Here is a 26267-nt window from a genome sequence, read left to right as displayed (position 1 = left end):
GCGTTCTCTAATCAACTGAAGAAATGAGGTGCATCACATCCGAACACACTTCATTTCTAATAAACCTCATGCACACTAAGCACACATATGCGTACCTACACAAGCTGCTTTTCCAGTATGTTTACACGGACGCTGTATATTTATTATTAGTCTGGAGCGTTGATGTGTTGTTGACATATGTCTGTTTTTAGTGGCATGTCTGTGTAAATGTGTTTGAATTGTTGTGTGCTACTGGTTTGCGCTTCCTAAAACGTGGCCACCATTTTTAATACCATTATGCAAATAAACCAGCCGACAGATATTGTGAAATGTTTTTTAAAATGAAAAATGACACCAATGAAAGTATAAAACTCTCTCTTAAGATAATACCATTACATATTCTATCTCTCCCTCTCTCTCTCTACTCAGTGTGTGTTTGCCCTTAACTGGGTAAATTCAAGGCTGTTCATAACTCATCTATTCCAATAATAACTAATAAGACAAGACAAATATAGCAGGCAGAGATGGAGAGAGGTTCCCAGTGATGGTACAGCTAGATAAATTACACATACAGACACACACACACACACACACACACACACACACACACACTTTCCTCTCCCGGTTTCCTTCTATTTCTCAGATATACAAATATCACATATGTTTGTTTTTCATGATGGAGAATTCCATTGACTTGCTTTTTATTTATTGTTTTTTTATAACTGAGTTAATGATATTTCCTATCTTCGAAATCGAACCGTCACAGAAACGGGAATTACAAAATGACCTATTTGAGTATATTAAGCTGATTTCCTACCGGGGACGATTTTATGCAGGTGATTTTCGTGTGATTTGATTTTTTCCAGGGGCATTTAGATCTCAGCAATGTAGGCAAAACAAACACAGTATGTACGCATGCACATAAAACAGCCACGTACATTCAAACACAAAATGAGTAGCGATATTAGCATTAATATTATATCATGTCTAGTATACGTCAAGTTTGGGAGTGAAAATCTCTTATTAACATCAGGGAGCAATGCGTTTGATGTACGTCTTTATCTCCTTCCTCTCCGTATCACTCACTTCCATCCATTTCTCCATACTTAGCTCTTCCTTCTTCTCTGTCATCTCTTCCTCTATCGCTCCCTCGCTACCCCAACCATCACACTCAGCCAATACTGCTGGAGGCTGTCCATCTCTCTCTCGCTTTCTCTCTCTCTCTCTCTCTGTCTTTTAGCCCCTTCCCTCACTCTCTCTCTCCTGGTATCAGTGTGTGTAGTCAACACTCGCTCCTTAGTCGCTCACTGGCTCGCGCAAACATCAGCTGCTTGCGAAAGGGAGAAAAAAAATGAGTTGAAACCTGAGAAAATCTGAACAACAGTAGAAGCAAACGAGAGAAGTATCTAGGGGCAGTGCTAAAAATATCTAGCAGTACAAAAGATCTATCTTTTTTCCTCTCACGTTCGCTCTAATTTTTCTTTTTCTGTTCTGTTGTTCCCTGGATACCTGACCGACAGGATTAAAAATGACTTAAATTTCAATCAGCTGTGGCAGGAGAGAAAGAAAGAGGGATGAAAAAGAGAGGAGTTTGTCCTCTGAAGAGATTCAGCGGCACACAGCTGGTGAGAACGAGGGAGTGTTAGACGGAGGGAGAGAAATCAAGAGAGGGAGGGAAGAGGACCGGAGTCCGAAAGAGAGAGAAAGAGGGTCTTGTTTCGCTTTTGAGGAAGCCAGGAGTCGGATCGCCGTTTCCTGCAGGACGACTCGACTGGAAATGCTGGAAAAGCAGGTTTGTGGGGACACGATTGTGTGTGCGTATGTGTCTGTGTGTGTGTGTGTTATCTCTATGATGGATTTCAAAATGGATATTGAGCGTAAAGAGGAAAATGATAAGGAATATAAAAACAACAGAAAGGTATGATGAGACAGAGAGATGGTGCTTAATTGAAAGCTTGTCAGTCTGCATGGTGACATGCCTGATGCCATATGAGACAGCTGTTTAACTCCTCTCTCTCTATCTTTCTCTCTCTCTCTCTGTCTCTCACACACACACACACACACACACGCACACGCACATTAACTAGTAGTCACAGTCTCACACACAAAGCAGCACACACTGTCACCCGCACCCACAGATTAAAAAACACTCTGTCTGCATCTGTGATTCTCTTGACGAGCACACACACGCGCACACACACACACACACACACACACACAGGAGGTGTTTAATTTGAATGCTGCTTCTGTGCTGTCTGAGCCACGCTCAAGATGAATGACAAGCCGAAGAGGACACAAAAATAACTAGAAATGTGTGTGTGTGTGTGTGTGTGATAGAGATGGAGCAGAAAGAGAGAGAAGGTGAGAGACAAAATGACAAGAAAACACTTTGGTGACATTTCCAAGAGGGATCAATGTTTTTTGCAATCGGACGAGGTGAGAAAACATGGAAAACAGTGAGAGACAGAGATGACTAAACAAGAGGGGAGATGCAGTCTAGAGGAATTTTTTTTAGGAGTGCAAAATGGAGAGATGACATCAGGAATGGTGTCCGGGGCTGGGAGGGGGATGTCCTGTGCCCCGTGATGGGGGTATTTGGGCTGCTAGGGTCCTAATCATTTAGCCCAAGGGACAGTGGGCCCATTTAGTACTGGTCTCAGTGGCAGTCCGCAATGACATCAGAAGCATGTAATTAAATAATATCTCTCCCCACTGGAAAGACAAATCCCAAATGAGATATTGTTAATATGGCAATCATTTCTCCTCGATGGCAAGTTAAAAGCAAACGGAGCTAAGGTCTCCTGCTTCTCAGATATTTCCTCCCAAGAATGACCCCAGTAATCTGATATTCACAAATCTCAGAACGGCATGATATCATATGCATTTATATATTTATTATTTTTATAATAAGTATATAATTTGGATTTCTTTACCATTTTAACTGAATTAAATGTATATTATTTTATGCATTTAATTTCCGATTTATTTTTATTTTTTGTTTTCTTTGTTGCATTGCATTTTATTTATTGTATTGTTATGTGTCCGTATCCGTGTTCAACCAACAATTGTCTCATTTGTTAATATTTGTACCTCAGGAATTTTAGCAGAAACATCTGTGACTACAATGAACTATAACTCGTTTAACAAACAACAGTTCAATTAAGTGCCGTTAAATTGCCTTCGAGGTATCAGTTTCAGCATCTCTGTGTATCTGAGAGAATTAACAGCAACACTTGGAATTAACAGTTTGTTTTCTTCCTTCCTTCCTCTTTTTCCATACTCATCTTTCCCATTCAGTCATTCCCTTCATCCTATTTTTCTCTGCGCTTGGGACGTTGTTTTGCCGTGAGACATAAAGGACTCAGAACTGGCAGCTCACTGGAATTCTACACCGAACGACAAATGGAACAAACAACAGACAAAGCAAGTGCATGAAAACAACAATCAGAGCAATTTGGAGGAGAACGCAAACAAGGTGCACATCTGGAATAAGGAATAAACAGACTGACGTAACGAGGGAGAGCGAGATGAGGAGGTGTTGAAGGGGAAAATGAGCACATGAACATGGCAGGTGGATGAAAAGGAGCAGGAGTAGAAGGAGAGAGGAAGATAAAAAACAGCAGGATCCTGGAAAACAGAGGGAGAAAACAGCTGGAAAGAGTCAAAGGTGGAAGAATATGTTGAGAATCTTGAAATGCGATCAGTGGAAATGTGAAATTGCTGGTAGGCCCCAAGGCCAAAATGTTTCACAGCAGGACCATTTTAACAAGGGAAGAGCATATCCAAGTGCATATTCCAGATACGAGTGGAATTGAGAGTCTGACTCGAGTTAAATCCTCATGTTTGAAGTGTGCGCATGGACACAGGATAAATTCCTAAGCACACATGGACACTCCTCTGCCTTGACAAGGGATAAACACCTAATTCTGGATTAAAACGCACCTGAGCAACTTAAACACATGCAGATAAACGCCTGGAAATGAGCAGCTAATTGACCTGGGATCAACACAGACAAAAAAGGTAAATGCTCTCACTCACACAAGCACACATATCTACTGGAATGGTTGAAGACTAATGGACGAGGCAATTGACTGACCGGAGAGGAAAGATGCAGGGCAAAAAAAAAAATCTTTACCCAGCTTTTGTATGAGCAGTTCTGTTCCTCATCCTTCAGCACACACAGTGGAACATTTTATCTCTTAGAGGTTGCTCTTTCAGAACTCTGGAGACTTAATGGTGTTCTGAGTTTCATTTAAGTATTGATTTTGTCTCGAAAATAAAAATAAATGAGACTAATGGCTGGCATACAGGCTCCTTGCCTATGTAGACAGCTGCTGTCTTAAGAAACCTCCATGTTTACCATGGTCAGGTAAATTCTGGTAGGCAAATTCTAATAATGCCAACAGCGATCCACCTAATCCGGTGTGAATGAAACATTTTAAAGTTGTTCAAGCTGGTCACGTGGATTTGTTGCAGAAATTGACCTTTTTGGCCACACCTTAAAGCAGTATTCTGGAAGGATACGTACAATGCACTACTGGGGTTGGTGTTTGCATGTTGTTTTGTTACTGAACATCAACATTTCAATCATTTGCTAAGGTGAGTGCAATGGATTCTGGGATTTGGGCAAAATGGTCTACCTTAGGAGGCTGTGTAATTAAGTCAATTTTGTAAAACCGCTTTTGCATAACCATAGCAACACTAGCTCAACCAATGGCACAAGTTTGAGGCGGGGCTATCTGTTTGCCAGACCAATGGCAGACAGCAGTGTTCTGTTAGCTTTATATTTCTGTTCTGACACATCAACTATACACTTCACATTTTTAAGAGACCTCATTTGTTATTTTCTTTCCTATCCTTCTCTTCCTGTCTGAAATACATGAGGTGGGGTATTTTGAAGGAAGAACTAGATGTTGACCTTTTCTAGTCATTTAAACAGCTGTAAATTTGACGATGCCTGACTGGATACACATGAACGGGTCAGAGAACAACATTCTGCTCTAGAAATGATTATGACTACACACTAACACCTCATTCCCTCCAGTGAAAGACAGATGTTAATATGTTATTTATGGAGCTCAAAATATGTTGTGGGCCATTTATTGTTCTACCTATTTTTCATCTTTCTCCCTCACATCCTTGCATAAACACAAGCACATATCCAACAGTGGCTAATGCGGTGACACAACGAGAGAGAATGATTGTACAGTGCCATAATGACAACACATGCACACACACACGCACACACAAAAACAGCTGAAGAGCACTATAGTGTTCTCTATCCAGAGTGCATGCTTCTCTATGCATATTCATGTGCACACATGAAGGACACTTTACACTGCACTACAGCCTTTATCTCTCTGCCTCTCTCATGCTGGTATATTCTGTGTGTGTGTGTGTGTGTGTGTGTCATTAAGTGTGAGAGAGGTTGCTTTAAAAGTAGCATGCATTCTCTTTGTAACCATGCCAACATCAATACCAGCACCCCATTCTTCAAGGACCGCCCTATAAAACCTCTTCAGTACTTTTGTCTATTTATTCATGTTTATTCTCCAAGCCCTTTTCTCTGAGTTGTTGTTTCTTCATTTGAAATCTGGGTGTTTACATACTCACATTTCACAATTTCGCAGTTACTTAAGAGAATTAAGGGAATTGTATGCTACCTTAACAGTATGCTGGTGTGGGGATAGTCCGTATGGTACGACAGCAGAGAAATCCTAGCTTCTGAAACCGATTAACTTATTGGTTAAGTCAAGCATAGATTGTTTTATTTCTTAAGTCCTTAGCCAATAGTTTATTTACAGTTAAATACAGTTAATTAAATTCAGTTCAGTGTATGTAAGGCTATGTGGAGGGATTCTAAAGGCACAGACATAACATGATAGGACGCTACAGTACTTATATTAACACCATCTCATATAGTCTCACGGCAGATGAAAGTAACCAGTAAATAACTTTAATAAGTGATCTGTTACAAAGAGTGCATTAAATATACTAAAAATGGAAGATCGAAAATGTGAGATGTTCTGGAATAGACGACACTGGCTTTCGCGTGCCATGTATTTTCTTTTTACGGAGGTTGGAAAATCTGCTTAAAGGCCTACTGCGCAACACCTGTGTGAACGTTGACAAAGTAAGTGATCGGGCTCAGGATAGCTGATACAGATCAGTTAATAAAATGCTTCAAATTGGCTCAGGACCTCCCTAGTCATGGAATTAACTGACATCACAGACCTTTTAAAATAAGTTCATGCAGCAAGACTGATAGATTTTTTAATACACTGACCACCACCCAATCACCATCCCAAATGAAGGTGGTGATGAGAAAGTCACGTGAAGAACCAAAGCTCATCACAGGCAGCTTTTAAATACTGCTATATATAGAAGGTGCACAATGCCATTCACAGAAACGCTAAACACTATCATAGTAACTTAACAATATTAGATAAAATATACAACCTAGAAAAAAAACTAAATAAAAAAAACCCTGATAAGACAAAACGAAGAAAAGAAGAAAAAGAAGAAGAAACAATTATTTAAAAAAAACATCAAATTAAATGTAACACAGCAAATTCTGGGAATGTCAGTTTACAGCTATTTACTGTAAATTATATAGTACATTCTTTTTCCACTTCCAAAAATGGTATATTGCCATAAAATTATCTATAAATTACATACAAACTGTCCAATACAGTTTTTCACCATATATTGTAGGGGAACTTACTGTTTAACTTTACTGTAGCATTTTGACAGTCCTACCTAGTCAAGTGTGGGTCTAGTTTTGACTACATTGCCTGGAAAAATGCCCCCAAATGGACAGTAAAAGCTAAGAACACCTGCACTGTGTGAACCAGCCAATTGCACCAATGAGGACAACAGCTTAATAAATATAGCAAATGTCTTTATGGCATTATAAAAAATGCAAAGTTTCCACCATAACAGACAAACAAACCTGCTGGTAAAGCATACAATGCAAGATGCAGACTGACAGATATAAGTATCACATTATACAGAATATTGAGCGTATTCCAGTGCTTAAGGATCAGAGTTTACATTCTGCTGATTCACTGCACTGAGACAGTGAATTCAAATACAGAAGAACAGGAAATGAGGAGAATTATGAGACTGACCTCCTCAAAAAGACTCATACAGGATGGCAGACACAGACGGAAATATACTACAGGCAGACAAATTGGAAGGGTGGATGGAAAGATGATGGACGACTGAATAAATAGAGAAATGGACAGGCATACGAAGGCATAGTTAGACGGATAATCAGATGCCTAGAAGAATCGATGCAGGGAGACTGAGTGTGCCGTGCTCAGAGGGTCACTGCCGGGTCAGATAAATAAGACTCTACTAAAATATGAATTCATCCCGTGGAGTCAAAAAGTCTCGGCTCCAATTTACTTCAAAAATAACAAGCAAATATTACTTTATTCTTTTATTGTAAAGTTATACTAAATTATATCATATTATAAATCTAGACCAACACACTTTTCTCTGCCGTTCCACCAGCTTCTCTCTCTCTCTTTCTCTCTGTCTGCATGTTCCTTTTCAGACGCTTGATGGATCACTGCTGTCAGGCCGTCATCCGCCCCCATATCAGTGCATGTGAGTGTGCATGTGTGTTTGGGTGTAAGAAAGACACTGTGAACACCTTTCACATCTCTGCCTTTTCTCTTTACATCCTAATGACTTCATGACATTAAGTCACTTCGTCTACTGCTCACACAGTCGGAAAGAGAGAGAGAGAGAGAAAAAAAAACGGGAAATGGTGAAGATATGAGAGAGTTGATGTACAACTGTGAGATGAGAACCAGGAAGATGAAAGCCATTTGTCAAAGAGTATGTGTGTGTATGCGCGTTTGATCATGTGCATGTGTGTGTTGGAGATCATTTCCTATAAAAGCAGGAGACATCTGAGGATCATTGATTCTCTTTGTTGCACAGATAATAAATCCCCCAGTTCAATTCACAGTAAGATATTTCATTAGAGGATAGAAGTCTTTAATACCACAGATCAGATGATATGAATGATATATGTGGGGCTACACCTATCTACAGATCATCTTTTATATCCACACAAAAGCATAATGCAGACTTAAACTCATTGTGACCTATGCCACCTGTCTAAACCGTCTATCTGGCTCTCTCAGTCTTCCTCTCGCTTTTGAAACACACACACACACACACACACACACACACACACACACACACACACACACACACACACACACACACACACACACACACACACACACACACACACACACACACACACACACACACACACACACACACACACACACACACACGCACACACATTTTTTTTCCATGCTTTATAGAGACATTCCATAGGTATAATAGATATTTCTATCCACTTACCCTAACCCTGACCCACACACAAACTACTAGAATTGTTAAATTATCACAAATCATCATTCTGTATTATTTAGAAACTGTTTTCCTCTTGGGGAACGAAAAATATTCCTACAAGGGAAATGATTTTGGATGTTCAGTCTCCGTGGGGATATTTTGTCCCCATACACCTGAGCCACAAACACACACACACACACACACACACACACACACACACACACATACATATGGTTTATGGGGACTCTCCATAGACGTAATGGTAATGGTTTTTATACCATACGCATTGTCTTTTCCTTCCATCAGACCTACCGTCACAGAAATGTTTTGAAATTCAAAAAACACTGTTTAGTATGCTTTTTTTTTTTTCAAACAGGATGTGTCCTCATAAAATATTCATGTTGTAATACCCATGCCATTATACACCTATATTGTGCCCTCATGAAGCATATATTTAAGCACAATATAGCGAGCACACACAAATATTACAACGACTGCCTCAACAAACAAAAAATAACATTTGACAAATACAAAATGCTGCTATTCTTCCTAATTCAGTACTTATATGGCTATTTATAAACTCAAACAAACAAAAAAAAACTGCTTCCGCTTTTTTGGTGATATGAAATAATATTTCTAACATCTACAGTTGATTGTTTTATTATTCAGTCATCAGAGCATAGTTCCTCCCTGGCCATTACATTTACAGCGTTATTGTAAAAATGTATGCGACCTGAATTCCAGTCTTTTATAAGATAAAACAATTGTGTAATTTGAAAATTCGCAAATCTATTGTTAATCAACATTGAGCCTTTGCTGAAATAAGTAAATAAGCCACTGCTGGTGGATGCTGTAACTACTCTACATCATTCCCCCCCACTGCCATTCAATTAAAAACTAATATATAGGGCCTGATTTACTAAAAGCTTGCACCAACACTCTTTTGGTGTTAAAATAGAACTCTCAGGATTTACGATAATGAATTAGGACACAGTTCTTTTGGCCCCTGACCTTATTGAACACGCATTTGTAGGAATTTCCTTTTCAGATGCTTAATTTATTGAGCCTTAAAATGAATCTGCAATGTGGTTTACTAATGTTTCGCCTGGCAAATGGCTGGTATTTGTGCTGCTCTTGTGAAGTGAAGATTGTGAAGTGATCTGGCTGTGTCTGTGCTCTGTAATGTGAGAATTTTCAGTAAGTCACATGCAGAATTTTCCCCTCCTAGCACTTTTATGGAATTGCACTCTAATGCTAATTTGCCTTGTTTAGTAAACCTGGGCCAGCATCTACAAAAAATTTAATCTTACCACTAAGAGTTCTTCTAAATAGCAGTAAAACTAAATTTTGCTAAGAAAAACCTAACTTAAAACCTATTCACATCTACTTTTAATAAGTATTAAGCTAAGAGTAGGGGTGGGGTTGATATATATATATATATATATATATATATATATATATATATATATATATATATATATATATATATATTTAGGTAATTGTCAGCCTGTATGCTTCTTTTAAAACAAAACAAAACACATTAAATTAACAGAGTAGAATAGTAAGACATGCAAAAAATAAATAGAATAAAAATAAAAGAAAAGCAAATTGGTTGCAAGAACAAAAATTTGGGGTTGGGATAAAGGTGATACCTTTTTAGGTGTTTTTACCTTTTCAGTTTAGGTGATAATTTTCTAAACTGATTATCGTCAAATGTTTCTAAAAATGTTTATATTCCGAGGCAGATTGCAGGAGACAAACGTTTTAGGATATTTGTGAACTGGTCTTAGTGACTTCGGAGTCCTCTTCACTACTAATGTTTAGGAGATAGTTCTAGTGCTAAAATGCTTTTTGAATTACTCTTAGAGTAAATTTAGGACTGACACAGCCACTATTTTTAAGATTTTCTCATAAATCAACAAGTTAGGAGCTTCTTTTAGCCTCAAGATGTTGTTTCGTGAATAAGGGCCCAGGCCCCTAGCATAAAAGCAGGCAATGGGCTGATAGTTAATGGTTTTAGCAAGTCGGCCTAGTCATGATGTCACTTCCTGCAGGTCCAGAGTGATTAGTCACTTTCCGGCTCAGGTGCACAAAACACATACTTCTTTCACTAGGTAAACGGCAGTCCTTGAATGCTAACGGCTAGCTCTCTCTGGGTATTATAGACTTTCTTGGCTCTAAAATGCACTTAGCTTCTCTATCGCTCATCACTTTTATGAGATTGTGCCTGCTCTAAATTCTGACCACTCTTGTTGACAATAAATTGTGTTCTAGAGGGAAGCCTTTCTACGGGCAGCACCCTGCACTATACTCCTCTTCCCATCACCACATCCTACTTGTACTGCTTATACCTGTCTTAATACAAGGAAATTATCATCCGCCTAGATACTACAAGTCAGTGAAATCATAAAATAAACCGCACCAAAATGCTACTAGAGTTACGGTGGAAATTAAAATGTGGTTGTCATTGTTGTTTACTAAAAGGCTTGCAAAAGCATAAACATGTTATGGATATTTTTGTCACCTCTGGCCTGTTCATCAGTGGTGCTTTATAGTGCACTATCCTTTAAATACATTCTACAACTACTGTACATGTATTATGAAAAGCAATACACAATAAATTGAACTGACGATAAATTAAAGCTGCGTAATGTATGCGTACATGTAAATGTAAAGTGCTCAAAATGATTAGACCAAACAAACTCAATATATACCCTATGAAATAATAACAATTTTTGGATAAAAAGATTTGGATGACAGTGACTACAATAAAAAATAACATGTAAAGCTGGTTTGATGACAGGTCTCTGAGCACTGTGTTTATGGTGTCAATGCTGCCCTGGAGAAAAAAAAAAGAAAACCTTCCTGGAATGAGAAAAAATAAACTTGCTGTGCAACTTGAGCACCAAGAAGTCGGTAAAACTAAGCCAGGATGCTAATGATTCTTACCCAGTCAATGCTGCTTCAATTAGTCTTTCAGCAACTGCGTGTGTGTTTGTGTGCGTGACAACTCTCTTCAGAGTCTTGTGCGCTACAGAACGTAATTGATGTGATAATCATTAGCAAACGGTCATCCGCTTTGTGGCCACTGAAGCTGTGGAGGCACTGGCAACAGCAGCAAAACTCTGCATCTGATTTAATACGAGGCAGCGAGGGATACGGGGAGAAAGGAGAGGTGCACTGAGGACAGAACGTGTTGGCGAAAGAGGGCTGAGGGAGTTGCTAAGTGCAGAGAGATGTTCAGCATGAGACAAACACACACGCGCACACACACACACACACACACACATAATGGACAGGGTTATTACGTTCTAAAGCCAGGCACTCGCAGTAGTTTTTCATTCAGTCTGAATCATGAATAACATTACGGATTACAAAAGGATTACCAGAATTTCTATTCTATTCTAATCTAATCTACGCCCCACCAACACACACATGCACGCACACCCAATAGCTCTAGAAGATAAAATTAGACCAAGACGAGCGCCGGCATGTCCTGAACTCATATGAGTAAAGGACACAGAGGGCGGAGGATGAAAAAAGAGGGAGAGAGGACGGTAGGAGGAAGAGGCCTGATAATATTGAGGAAGGGCTGCTATCTATCCCGGGCGGCCGGATCGATGGAGGAAAGAGACAAGATCTATTTCGGCTGGTCTGTTCTCAGGTGGCTAAAGATGGTGAGAATGGGGGATGGAGAGCAGGGAGGGATACTTAACTAATGTTGCATCGCTTCTCAAGTTACCTCAAGGGCAGATGGGGAAGAGTGGACACAGGTGATAAGGAGAACCCTGGGTAATAGAAGGAAACTGAGGGGCGTGGAAAAGAAATAGGTAGGGAGAGGAGAAAGAAGGTCACAGGAGGTCGGAGGAAGACCACAAGAGAAGAGAAAGAGACGGATAAAGTTGATACTTTTGCATAGCAATAGAGTTTTTCCGCTCAATCTCCCACAGACTTCTGGGAATGCATAGTTACGAGACATTAAAAGTCATGTTAAAACTTGCACTCGTTTGCACTTTCCTCTTCCTCCACAAACACATAACAAATGTATTTCCTAGTGCATATCCCAGTTATTAATCAACGAGCATTGACATCCCCCATATGTCTTCAATAAATTTCCACCGCTTAAAGGGAAAGTTTTACCAAAAAGTATATCGTCGTTCCCATGTCGTTCCACACCTGTATGACTTTCTTTATTCCTTGTTAAAAAAAAAACTAAACAAAACAAATTTTTTAAGAACATTGAACCCCACTGATTTTCATTGTATGTAAAATAAACACTGTTCTTTTATATTCCACAAAACAAAGCAAGTTTTGCGGGTCTAAAATGACATGAGAGTGAGAACGATAATAGAATTTCCAGTTACACATGACTTATACCTTTAAAACACTTACCATGGTAACCATACTTGCTGCCAAATAGCGTAGTTAGTTATTGTTGACAACCCTAACGCTGTAAGAAGAATCTTAATGGTCTCTTTAAGAATCTTTTAGGCTAGGTTGTCCAATCAATACAGTAATCAATTTAATCATGAGGTTTAATCGGCCACTTTTTTTGTGAATGTTGAAGATCCCTCCCCATTTCTGCACTTTCAAATGCAAATTCACAGAGGACTCACCTAATTTTGTTATATAATCTCAAAATAAGAATCTGCCACCATTTAATGAGTAATGTGCTGAAAAACATGCTTAATTGAGTAAAGTCTGATTGTTTCCTGGTTATATTTATCTGCATTTTTCAGTGTAATGACTTTGCAGAAATTGTTATCTTGTCGGTTTGAAATTTGCATAATTAGTGCTGTACTGTTAATAATATTGAAGAAGGGTGTGCAAGCACAAACTCTACTAATGAGGTGTATTCACGGAGTATGTGAAGTACTGCATAGACACAAAGAGTTGGGAATGGTTATTTAAAGATCACTGTTATAGATGTGAGTCTGACGTGAGCAGTTACTTTGAAGATGCGGCTTGCTGGTCTAATTAAACTAAAGTCAGTTTATTGAAAAAGTTAGCTGCTAAAAATAAGATAAGGGCAATTACTTGAAAAAATATGCATCCTTGTGAAACATTTGCGTAAAACATATAAATATACAAAAAATGTATAATATTAAACGTAGAGTACAAACGATTATATGACACAAGTAATGATCAACAACATTTAACAAACTATTCTACAAAAAAAAAAATAATAAAAAAATAATAAAAAAACTAAATGTAGTGCTGGGGCTCAGTATAGTGAATCTTTATTTTCTTCTCCTTTATGTTTAGATTGTCAGCATTTCTTTACTAAGGTGTTTCAACATGATTTGCCTTTAATACAGTCCCCAACCTTCTTAGAAAAAATGTATACAACTTGTGAATGGCCTCCAGTGGAATGTCATCTGCCAGTTGCTTAGAAATATTGGAGGAAGACATTCTTACTCTTCTCTTTAAAGCTGCCCAGAGCGGTTTTGATAATATTTGAGTCAGGTGATTGAGGTGGCAGCTGAGCTCCAACTGTCTAATTTTAATGGTTACGACTATATATTTTTTTGACATCTTAGCATTGGTGTCTGCAATTAAAGTTTTAGCAGTTACAGCTCTTGTTTTCGTTGTTGGCTTTGTGAAATTGTCTGTGGTTGGTTTTTGTGGAAACAGGGTCTTTAAGATGAATATTGCAGGCTTGCTGTCACTTTGCTGCGGTAGTTCTGTGCTGTTTGGACACACTTTTTCTTGTGTTAGACAGTCACTATCATTCACTTTCAGGTTTTGAACACTTTTCTTCTTTGCAGATGAAGTCATGCTGCATTTTGTGTACTACTACATAATCATAAAGGCTGTTGTTCTTCAAACACCAAACGACTGGGCTGTTAAGATTAAAACACTCCTGCTAAATGGGATTTGTTTTTTTTTGGAAGTATGAAAAGTCACTTCACAGACCATTTGTATTATTTACTTCTAAACACAACTTACACTACACTGATATACAAACTAGGGAACACAGGTAACTTGAAGATAAACACTAAACTGGTCAATGAATGAAAGAGAGAAATATTTAAATAATTCACTAGAATGAGTTTTTCAATAATATGACCAAACCATTACAGTAAATATGTTTTAAACCACATATACTGCATATATACTAGAGACAGAAGGGACAGTTTAAGTATGTAGAGCTTACGAAATACAATGTTGCATTCAAACCAGCAGCTACTGTTAATTGTGCCTTGTTGGAAAAGCTACATTGTCTTAACTGCCACACAAATGAAAAATGCATTTGAGTTAATAGTGGCACTATTTTTAGTAAGCTTTTTCTCAACACTGGCCATGAGGAAGACAGAATGTTTGATTTGTAAGTCCTCTCGTCTGAGCTGTGGTCCAAATTCTCAGTATACAAGCAGGAATGGAACATTTCTTGCTGATTCTGATCGCTGTTTTCCTTGACTTGTACCTGCATGATTACACGCACTTAGTGTTAAGTGACACAGTTAAAGAGCATTTGCTGAATGCGCTAATGTAGGACAAAAGTATGATGTGCACACTCAAAGAACTTAATACCTCTTCAGCCATCCCTGGGTTGAAACCCATATTTTACAATGACAACCTAGTGCAAGGGACAAATTGGCGCAAGAGATCAAATTACAGATATTATAGATTTTTCAGTCGCAAACCTGTAATTAGCATTTTTATGTGATGTGAGGATTCTTTCGTTCCTTTTATCCTTCTCTCTTCCTGTGTGTTTACGCACCAGTTCATTTGTTCAAGCATGTACTCTGCACAAACTGACAATGTTTGCGTTCTGAATTTATTTGTACTGATTGTTATAATATATTTGACTTTTTCTTTACCTGCTTCTGCATTATTAAAAATACATTTCGATGGAGTTTGTCCATCGGTGCTTTTCAGTGAGATGAATAGAGTTGAAGTGAAGTAAACAGCTCTTCTTCCAAAGAAAACTGCCACGCAGCATGATTTGACTGTGCATTTACAAGTTTCCACATCCAAAAAGCACTAAAATAATTGTTATATGGCCTTTCCTTGCTTTTAGGAGGTTCGTAGATTGTGCAGTTTCCACCAACAGTGTTTGAGAGTGGGGTTATGGCATTGGTTTTGTCGTAATTTTACATGCAGTTATGCACAGGGTGCCCAAGCGTAGAAATTCCTGTGGAGAGCAACTGCATGAGCTCATTCAGAGTTAAAGAAACCACACACATCAGCACTACAAAGCTGACACTTCAAACCTAATGACTGATGTCTTTCTCTTTCTGCTTTTTCTAGGTCTGTGGATTACTCCCCTATCTACCATGCAAGACTCCCCACCCCTTCAGCCATTCAGAAAACCACATCCGTCCCACATTTTATGCCATCCTCACAGGAACGCACACTCCCCCTCACTGCCCTCTCATCCATCCATCCATCTGAAACAAAATATCCTCAAACCCTCTGAATTTCGTCAGCCCTCTCCTCCGCTGTGGCCAAAGTTCACCAGCAGATACTCACCCCCAGACACATCCTCACCAACACTACCACTGCAATTACTGCACTGGCTGGCACTGGTCACTTGTGCCTGTTTGCTACCCGCTCTTTTCTGTCAGATTCCAGGAGCCGTAGCCGGCGAGACGTGGGGTGTAGTGTCTGCTTGCCCTTTCCATTGCGTCTGCAGGAATCTCTCAGAATCTCTAAGCACACTTTGTGCTGACAAAGGTCTTCTTTTTGTCCCGCCAAACATTGACCGCCGAACTGTTGAGCTTCGCCTTGCTGATAACTTCATTCGAGAGGTGGGAGGAGCTGACTTTGCCAACATGACAGGATTGGTTGATTTGACACTATCCCGGAATACCATCAGTCAGATCCGGCCACTGGCATTTGCAGATCTAGAAAGTCTTCGTTCATTGCACTTAGATGGCAACCGACTCTCTGAGCTGGGTCCACGAGACTTAGTGGGCATGATAAACCTGCAGCATCTCATTCTCAACAACAACCAACTCATCAATATCTCCTCTGAGGCCTTTGATGATTTTTTACTCACACTAGAGGATTTGGACTTATCATATAACAATCTGCGCAAAGCTCCCTGGGATGCCATTCAGAGTATGGCCAGTCTGCACACTTTGAACCTAGATCACAATCTCATTGACCAGATTTCTGAGGGGTCTTTTAGCGAGCTCTACAAACTAGCCCGACTGGACATGACTTCCAATCGCCTACAGACTTTACCACCTGATCCACTTTTTGCTCGCTCCCAGACGGGGGTCATCAGCCCTACACCTTACAATGCCATAATCAACTTAAATTTTGGAGGTAACCCATTACACTGCAACTGTGAACTGCTTTGGTTGAGGAGGCTGATCCGCAGTGATGATATGGAAACGTGTGCTACACCCCTTCATTTAGCAGGACGTTATTTCTGGTCTATACCTGAGGAGGAATTTGCATGTGAACCTCCGCTTATTACCCGACATACACACAAACTCTGGGTTTTGGAAGGTCAAAGGGCAACGCTCAAATGTCGTGCTATTGGTGATCCAGAGCCAGTGGTGCACTGGGTCTCACCAGATGACCGCATCATTGGCAATTCCAGTCGTACCACATCTTTCCGAAATGGCACTCTTGAGCTACATGTGACTATTGCCCGAGATGATGGTACGTACACTTGCATTGCTATCAACGCTGCAGGTGAAGCCACCTCACTTGTTGACCTGAAAGTTATTCCCCTCCCTCATCGTGGAAATGGAACGGTATTGTTAGCACGTGACCCGGGATCATCGGACATCACCAGAGGGAAGACTTCCAGTGGGCAAAGCCCTGGACTGGACAGTAACGGGGACCCTCAGGAGGGACGGGAGGAGGGTCAGGCAGAGAGTGAGGATGTGGTCAGTGAAGGAGTAGAGGAGCAGATGGTGGGAGTACAAGGAGTGACCTCAACCTCAGCACAAGTGCGATGGGATAAGGGTCGAATGATGGGAGCCAGCCTGGTGTGGATGTATCAAATACAGTATAACTGTACTGCTGATGAGACTCTAATTTACAGGTAAGAGTGTAAACATTGAAACCATGACATCAGCTTTCAGTGTTAAAATCAAATGCACATTTTGTATTTACAAAGTGATTTCAGTGATCTCAGTGATTTCAACAACTCAAGTAATCCATACATTATAGTATGTGTAATAAAATGGATGGGCACAGGGAAAAGTATTAAACAAAGGAAGGTGCAAAAAGGCATGAAAAGCCAAGACACCAGCTGAAATCTATCAGTAACAAGAAAGCAATCTTGCCCCTAGTCAGTGGAAATAAATATTAGCTGGTTCAATACCAACACCTACAGTACCAGGATGAAGATGTAACAAAAGTGTAAATTTCAGCAAGATAATAATCCCCAAAACAGGAAAGGAAACTCTCAATTGGTTTTAGAAAAAAAGAAAATAATGCCAATCATGCAATTTCAATCCAAAAAAACTAAAGATCAGAGCTCATAGAAGAGGCCCACAGAACCTGTAGAAGAATGGGTCAAAATCACACCTGATCCGCGATTCTAACATATAACTTAATTATGGGTTACATAAGTGAGGCTGAGCAAAAAAAAAATTGCTAGTGATAAGTGATATTCTCTGTTGAAATCTTCGGACATATTTGCAAACACTGTAACACTGTTTTATGTACAGTGTGCATCTTCATTTGCTTGCAAACAAGGTTTCAGAACGTCAGCAGCACCACATGTGTCGTGGTACTCATGTGAACACACGACAAAGGCTGACATAGAAGAGAAGAAAATGTTAAATCAAGTAATTACTTTTGTTTCAATTTCACACAAAAAAGTATTCTCGTAGATACAAAAAATTAGGTTGAACCTTATGTCACATGAACTATTTTGGCTGATGTGCTGATTTCATTAAAAATATCTTCAATTGTGTTCCAAACACGAAGAAAGTTCTTACGGGTTTAGAACTACATGAGTGTGAGTAATTAATGACAGAATTAGAATTTTAGCGTTGACTATATAATCCTTTAACCCCAATAAAGCAAAATATGTCCATTAACTAATTAATTTACATGTTTTAGTTAACAATTCATAAAGCAACTTGCAATAACATCTAGTTAGTGAAAATGAACGTCTTAAGACATGAACTCCAAGTCTTCAAGTACAAGAAAAACTGTGAAAATCTGTGCGAGTGCTGTCTAGTGTTTTATCGGGTCACTGAGTATGAGTCACCACAGATGAATTGTGTCACTGAGTTTAGTGAACCATTTTTGGGGGAAATTAACCAGACTAGCATATGTTGACTAAACCTAGGTTTCAAGAATACTTCACTGAAAGTGACATTAAAGTGATGGATTGGAATTTCAATAGGGCTCAAACAACAGGCTTTTAAATATGATCTACTGTCATATTACAAGCTAATTGTTCAGAAATCCACTTATGTGCATTCAGAGCCAGCTTATATAACCCATTTAATATGACATTTAACAGCATTGCAATAATGAATATGCCATGCTCTGATTCTTGTCAGCATGAATCGTGATAATAATGAGCTTCATGTTGAACCTGAGGCAAAGGCATTCCTACTGCTTTCTCATGTTATCAGTGTCTGTGGCTCCAGCAGCAGCTTCAGCCTAGTCCTTGTAAGACATTTTCGGAGCATGTTCGATACATCTCGCACTTCTCTGAGACATTATCTATGGCAAATGGCATACGCCCTCTTGCTGTCTGTCCTTCATTAGGGGCCAAGAGGGAGCGAATGTGTGTATGTGGTGTGGGAGAATTACAAGCTTCTGACACCACAGACATTGAATCTGACAGGGGGCTGGCAGAGAGAGACAGACAGAAAGAGGGAATGGGAAATAAAGAAGAGGGGTGGGACAGAGATAGAGATAGAGAGTTTGACAGAGGGCTCAAGGGATAGAATAATGAAGTCTTTAAATGAGCTTAAACTGCAGTGCCAATAAGTATGTCACAACCTATCTTGCTGACGGCCACCACAACAACAGGAAAAGGAGCAGAGAGTGAAAAATCGAGAATGAGAGAGATTACAGGTAAAGGAAAAGCTTTTATCTCGGCACTGGTTTGGTGCCTGGATGTAAAGCTTTTTCTCCAAGAACAAGAAACAGCAGAAAAGGTGTCTCGGTGGATACAAAGAGGAGAGGAAATGCAAAAAAAAGAGATAGATCCTGCAGGAAGCAAGAGAGAAAAAGACTGACATTAACTGGGTGAGGATGGGAGGAAAGAGTGTGACAAGAAAAAGCAGGGTTGAGTTTAGAGAATAAAAGCAGTCTGTTTATGAAGATTAAGTTAGTGGAGACAAAAGATGAAAGTCTTTTCTGTCTCCTTCCCTTTCGCTCAGGCTCCATCCTTTCTCTCCCTCTCTCTCTCTATTATTAGAGTGTTCTAATAATTGCCTGTTTCTGTGTCACCAGTTTCACAAAACATTTGCCTGTCAGTTTTTACTGCAGAATGGATGTGTATGTGTGTGTGTGTGTGTTGGCGTATGACAAGGCAAAATCTGAATTTGTGCAGTTCTTACAAATTCAGACACACAAATTAAAAGCACTAGAAGAAAAGGTCAAAGTCACTCTTCTGAGACATTACGAGTGCTGACAATTCAGAAGAAAATTTTATTGCTCAATGGCTGTTTTACTATGTAGCTTAGGAGACTCAATCATGCTTTCAATTTTTTTGTATCGACTGGGGAGAAAAAATAGAAAATTTTTGACATATAGTACAGTATGATTACCAACAAATGAACCTTTCATAATCCATAACTTTAAATACAAAATGTTGTCATTTCACTTAAAAAAAGTGGTTTGTTATGTTGTAAGTGAACAAAAACACTTGGGAAAGTAATTGATTGCTTGCCAGTACGTTAGATTGGTTTTAAAGTGACAGCAGCCGAAAAGCCTGTGGCTCTCTGGCATTTAATTTTTATTTAAAAACAATAGAAATCAACAGAATCATTTACTGCTGTTTTTGTGTATCGGTTTTAATTTTCATAAATTCAGATAAATTCGGCGACTCATTGAGTCAAAGATTTGGTCACAACGGGTAACAGAATCAAACGAAAAAAGTAATTAAAACAAATGTTTGAACAATGATGTACACAACTGTTCAAAGGTTTGAGGCTTGTAAGATTATTTTTATGTTTTTTAAAAAGCACCAACACCTTTTTTCAGGATTTTTTTGATGAACAGAAAATTATAATTAAAAATGATAAAAAAAAAAATTATTTAATTGAAATATCTTATCTTACATTGTCTTTAACCTTTGATCAGTTTAAAGTGTACTTGACAATAAATAAATAAATAAAAACGTAAAACACTTTCAAAGTAGATGACAACAAATAAACTTTTTATAACAATTTTATATTCTGTTTGTAATTTTGGAGGTTGTCAGTACAACTCATTCTTTTTAATAATATAGACCAGACTGGCCAAGTAAATATTCAAAAATGTACCTTCTGCATTCGAAAAATGAAAGAAAGTCAAACAGGTCTGTAACAACATAAAGGTGAATAAATGATGACAGAAAAAATACATTTTGGGGGTACTATGTGCTATGTTTTAAATATAGACATCATAGCTCAGATAATTTGGTTTTATGGGAATTCTATGAGAAATATTTGAGTTCATACTGAAGTCTCTGACTTCTTGGTTGAGCTCAGTTGAGTGTCAGTATCAGACTAGTATCAGGTTTTACACAAAAAGGACAAAAATAGAGAAAAAGAAACAACACAGGCACGCATAAACACACTAAAAGACTGCTGAAGGTCACATCCACTTCTGAAGGAACACAAGCCAATACTGATCTGCCGTGTCAATATGTGGATCTAGCTTGCAACGCAGTTAGCATTGATTTGTCACCCGGAGACAGACACCTGTCACTTTCCTGCCAAGTGCACTTGTCTTTCTTTATCCCTTTTCCACTGGATCTAATTAGTTGTCATGGTATCTTTTTTTTACCCTTTTTTTTACATTTGTGGATCCATTTTCACAAATAGTACAAATTCAACCGACGTGTCAAATTAATCCACCAATGCTATCATTATAGCTCTGTAATTCACGCACCTACTCATCTGGATAAAAAGGAATCCACCTACAGACACACTATATCTAGTGCACCTACGTGTTTTCCATGGTAATGCCTGTTTTAGCTTCATGTACTGGTAGAGATGTTTACCTACTAGCGTATGGTCAGTAACTTCTAAAATATGTCAGCTCCAATATACTGCCTTGGATACAGCTACTGAGACATTGTTTCATGTTTATTTTAATAGTATATCTCTTCCTGTGCCTGAAAAACAACACAACAAGGGCATGCAGAGCTACACAGAGTCTGGAAATACAAAGCTAGAAGAGGGCAGACGAAATGACCTTGAGCTGTAACTCATAATTTACAGCACAGCCGGGCTTAATAGATTCCGACCCCAATGACAGAGCAGTTCAGGCAGACAGAGTGTTTTTTTGTGTGTGTGTGTGTGTGTGTGTGTGTGTGTGTTCGACAGAGAGAGGAAGAGTGGGAGAGAGCCTTTTTTAAACCTTATTGATTTAATAAACAAATTACGCCTGTGAAATGTTAGATTCTCCAGTCTTAAAACAAGAACAAATCTGAGGCTAGAGTGACTTTTTTTCCAACTTTAAATACTTCTATCATACTGTACTGTATATCCCATATAGCTCCCATAGATGGGGGTATGTTTTGTAAACCTGTTTGAAAATGATTAACATTATATTCATTTAGATATCATTTAATATAATTTTATAATTTCAACATTCACACAATGTCATAAAATGTCTTAGCTTTATAATTAATACGCTTCTCAAATAACATAACTGACCGATTTTTTAAATAAGCAATAAATAGCCAAATAATAAGAAAGTATGTACTGAACAGACAAATTGAACAAAAGATAAGAACAAAAATATTCTTTGAAAACATTCTGGGAAAAAACTGAACAATTAAGGCAGTAAAAATGCACACCGCCAAATCATGTGTTTGTAGCCAATTAATATTCCATGTGCACCACTTAAGGTGTCTTTTCATTTTTAGCAGAGACATAATTAAACCCATCAGGACCAGTGGACGGCAGGCATTAGCTGATGCTTTTCTTTCATGAGAGAAAGATAAAGAAAAAAAAATGTCTGTGTGTGGGAGGATAAGGGGGTTTTAATAATGTGACTGAAGCAGCATTGTAATGTGTCGAGGTCTTGATCTGAGCCCGTAATTATATGTAAATATTAGAGATATTGTTTGGGAAGGCCTTAATTTGGCTGGTGGTGTGCCAGAATAGCCCAGTACGTTTCCATTACATTAGTTAGTGTAGGCTTTGTGCTACTTAACAAGAGAATAAAGGAACACTAGTCTAGGCAAAGTGCTGTTTCGTTGTGATGGAATGGAAAATGGTAATTGCTACAGGTTACTAACCGTGACGCTTTCTTTCTTTCTTTCTTTCTTTCTCTCCCTCCCCTCCTCCACTTTCAGGATTCTGCCCCTACGAGTGACAGTTTTCTACTGAAAACCTGGTCTCTGGCTCAGACTACAATTTGTGCGTGTTAGCCATTTTTGATGACACAGTTACTTCCATGGCCGCCACAAAGGTCCTTGGTTGCACCCAGTTTAGCACCAAGGACAATTACCCAGACTGCCGTTCACTGCAAGCCCACTTCCTTGGTGGGACTCTTACAATTCTGGTTGGTGGAGTTGTTGTGGTAACGCTGTTGGTGTTTACCGTGGCACTGATGGTACGTCACCGTGTGTGCAGCAACCATGACAATCATCATGAAATAGGTGAAGAGGTGGGCTGCTCAAGACCAGATTCTCCTCCTCTTCCTGCCAAGGGAGCCGATGTCTTTTCTCAGAGTAATGGAAATGGGAACGTGATGATGGTGGTGCTTCCCAACGGACTTGTTCAAAAACGAAAAGTAGCAGAGGGAGGGATGGGGTCACCGCCTAAACCAACTTCAAAAGTGAAACCAAAAACCCTCCCAAAGCCCAAGGTAAATCTGGAACAGTTCAGGGCAGGACTTGAAGTCGAGATGGGTTCTGTCAGACCTCTTCCTCCGTACATGCTGGAAAAAGAGCAAATGTCTTTGTATTATACCCCCAGTAATCATTCCCCCTCCACACTGCCACGTCCATCACGGCAATTAGGAACGAAACCGCTCAAACTGCGTCCTACCAATGCGGACACAAGTAAACGGGCCAGTTTAAGCTTGGCTCCGCCCCCTACGTACAGCCGTGACAGGCGGTTCAGCACAGGAGGGGGCGTTCTAGTCCGTCGGGGAGGACCAGAGAGCCAGTGGAATTCCTCACTGGCCTATCAGAGCCCTGTGTTGTCCCGTGAGGGTCCTCCTCACTGCGCCCTGCGCTACAAGAGAAGCTCATCGTTCGATATGGGTGAAATCGCCACAACAGCCTGCTACAGTTATGCCAAGAGACTTAGCGTAATCTGGACCAAACGGAGCCAGTCGTTACACGGCATGCTTGTCCAGTGCACTTCAGCAACGAGCACCTCAACCACCAGCAGCGGCAGCGACGATTTCCATATGCAGCACGCACGAGGATACATCCGTGCCTATAATGCCACCAACTCAAATTCCAACCCTCCGAAAGCAGAGGTTGCAACAAATTCTAAGAACCAGTGGCTGAAGGATAAAGAAAAGGACAAAGAAAAGGCAGAAGAACTTGAGGAGAGTGTGGTGTAGGAAAAGAGAAAACAGATGAGACACGCAAGTAGATAAATGAAGAGACCAAAAGATGGATGCGGAAAGGATAAACCAGGTTAAAGGAGAGCTGAAAATTCGGTAAAGTTGCTGTATAAGCGGTGCTGCACTGTAGGGGGTAAAAAAAAGAAAATCAACAAAAGCTGGTTTGGTGGTCTTAGCTGCTGGTTTAGCATTGGTGATCTGGTTTGTTGGTTTTAGAGGGGTTTGTGGTACTTGCCCGCTGGGAATCCTGTGACACCAGCAAAACCAGCTAAAGGCCAGCTTGACCAGGCTGAGAGACCAGTTAAGCCAGAAAAGTCATAGGGTGGTTTTAGACCAGAAGGAAAATTGCTGAAGATCTCATAATATTGTTGAAAAAAGCAGCAAGGGAAAAGATTATATCAAGACTCCTAAAAAACACACAAACAGTCTGGTTTGTCAGTGAATTTTGGAGAAACACAAACTATATTTCTTTTTACAAGGCCGTCAATGTGGAAAAAAAAAAAAAAAAACATGACTAAATATAAGCAGGCCCTCATAAACAGTGATTTCTAACTCACGTGGACCTTGGGGAAATATAATGGTTCATTTTCCTGTGGCCACGTGCATTACAGGGACAAGGCCAGCAAGTGGACATGCCGACTCATGCACAATCGATTGGAGGGGATCAATTGATAACTGCAACAATGGTATTCCAGTAAATGTGGAATGTAGAGGCTGCAAACTGCAAGGAAAGTGAAAGTGTACAAAATGAACAACGGTGGCATGATATGGAACACTTTTAAGGCATACTGTAACTGACATGGGCATTGACTGACAATTGATATTTTGTGCGTGAGCCTGTATGTGTGTATGTGTTTGTAAGTGTGTAGGTGAGCGGATGGATTAATGCACAAAAAAATATCAAAAGTAATTTTATGACACCACTGGATCTACTGTATCATGTGACAACCACTATCAGTAAAGGAATGTGTTCTGTGACTATTATGTTGGCGGCAAGGATGCTGGACTATTACAGGAGAAAAAAATGCCATTTCAAAACCACAGAATCAATGAATAAATACTGTTTTAAAATATGTTTTGTTTGGAGAAATGGATGATAAGGACAATAATGAGCTGTTCTGCCAGAACTTTCTTTTTGTTTTTCATGAAATATACTAGCAGTGAAAAACAAAAGTTTTTTTTTTGTTGGAGTAAACTCAATGTCAATGTCATTAAGTGTTAAAATGATTTTTTTACTGAGTATAGAAATGAAGATTAAAATAAGTGAAGCACTGATATTAATACCAATTTTAACATCTGTTTATTACTGTATCTTATTTTGCCAAAGCAGCCACTATTACCTTGACTTTATATCCTATCCTTAAAGGACTACTTCAGAGTTACAAGTTAAACTTAACTGACCACATTTATGGCATTATGTTGATTACCCCAAAATTAATTTGAACTGTAAATGCTATACTACTCACTTTTGCAACAGTAAACAATATGTGTGCGCAAACGTGATTTCAGTGTGGAAATGTTAGGTCAGTTTTTCTCAGCAAAAAAGTGCACTAAATTGATCAAAAGTGTCAGTCACAAAAAAATAGTTTTTAAACATATGCAGTTTTCATCAGTTCATCAGCATTTGAAAATACCAAAATGTGAACATTTGAATCAAATAAATGCAGCCTTGTTGAGCACAACATACTTCTTTCAAGAAGAAAAATCTCACCACCTCCAATGTTGTGAAAACTAACATACATTCAATTTTGCTCCCTTCTCACCATAAACCTCAAAACTGTATTTTATGGTAATCGGAATTATGCCTCAAATGCTGTCGACTGAGCTTACCTTGAATGAAACCCAGATACTTAATTAAAAAGTAAAAAAGGGACACTGTATAGCACTGTTACGCAGGTAAGATGAAAAGTTACACAAGTTTTTACCCTTCTTTTGTTGCCATAAAAAGAGAGCAGAAGACTTGATTGCTAAATTACTCTCCCTCTTTTCCATTGTCGTGTCCTGTCTATCTGCAGTTTGAGATAGTTGCTGAGGAAGGGCAGTGTGTGAGGCTGAGATAAAGACAGGGAAAGAGACGGATTGAGGGAAAGAGATAGGAGGGACACTGTCTGCAAGAGTGCTGATGCGGGACACAGAGAGAGGAAGAGCTAAAGTGAACGAGCACAATGGATGGAGCTGGAGAAAAAGAGAGAGGGCATTGTGTCTGTAATGTGCGCGTTAGCTGTATTTTTGTCATG

At 39.2% G+C, this 26267-nt stretch overlaps 1 protein-coding gene and 1 pseudogene across 1 annotated transcript; one reads left to right on the top strand and one right to left on the bottom strand.

Moving 5' to 3' along the window:
- LOC122347969 overlaps positions 1–26267 on the bottom strand; it is a 153688-nt pseudogene that overhangs the window by 33200 nt on the left and 94221 nt on the right.
- On the top strand, positions 1271–25311 carry LOC122349180 (leucine-rich repeat and fibronectin type-III domain-containing protein 4). The gene is made up of 6 exons (XM_043245125.1): positions 1271–1771; positions 3277–3999; positions 15613–17365; positions 21495–21510; positions 21770–21778; positions 22828–25311. The coding sequence occupies exons 3-6, from the start codon at positions 15639–15641 to the stop codon at positions 24025–24027; spliced, it is 2952 nt and encodes a 983-aa protein (XP_043101060.1). The 5' UTR covers positions 1271–1771; positions 3277–3999; positions 15613–15638; the 3' UTR covers positions 24028–25311.

Source organism: Puntigrus tetrazona, chromosome 7, assembly GCF_018831695.1.
Source record: "Puntigrus tetrazona isolate hp1 chromosome 7, ASM1883169v1, whole genome shotgun sequence".
In the NCBI taxonomy this organism is placed as follows: Eukaryota; Metazoa; Chordata; class Actinopteri; order Cypriniformes; family Cyprinidae; genus Puntigrus; species Puntigrus tetrazona.
This window is presented reverse-complemented; position numbering and strand designations above follow the sequence as displayed.

Coding starts and splice junctions, on each gene's coding strand:
- LOC122349180 (XM_043245125.1), top strand. CDS start 15,639: ATGCAAGACTCCCCACCCCTTCAGCCATTCAGAAAACCACATCCGTCC.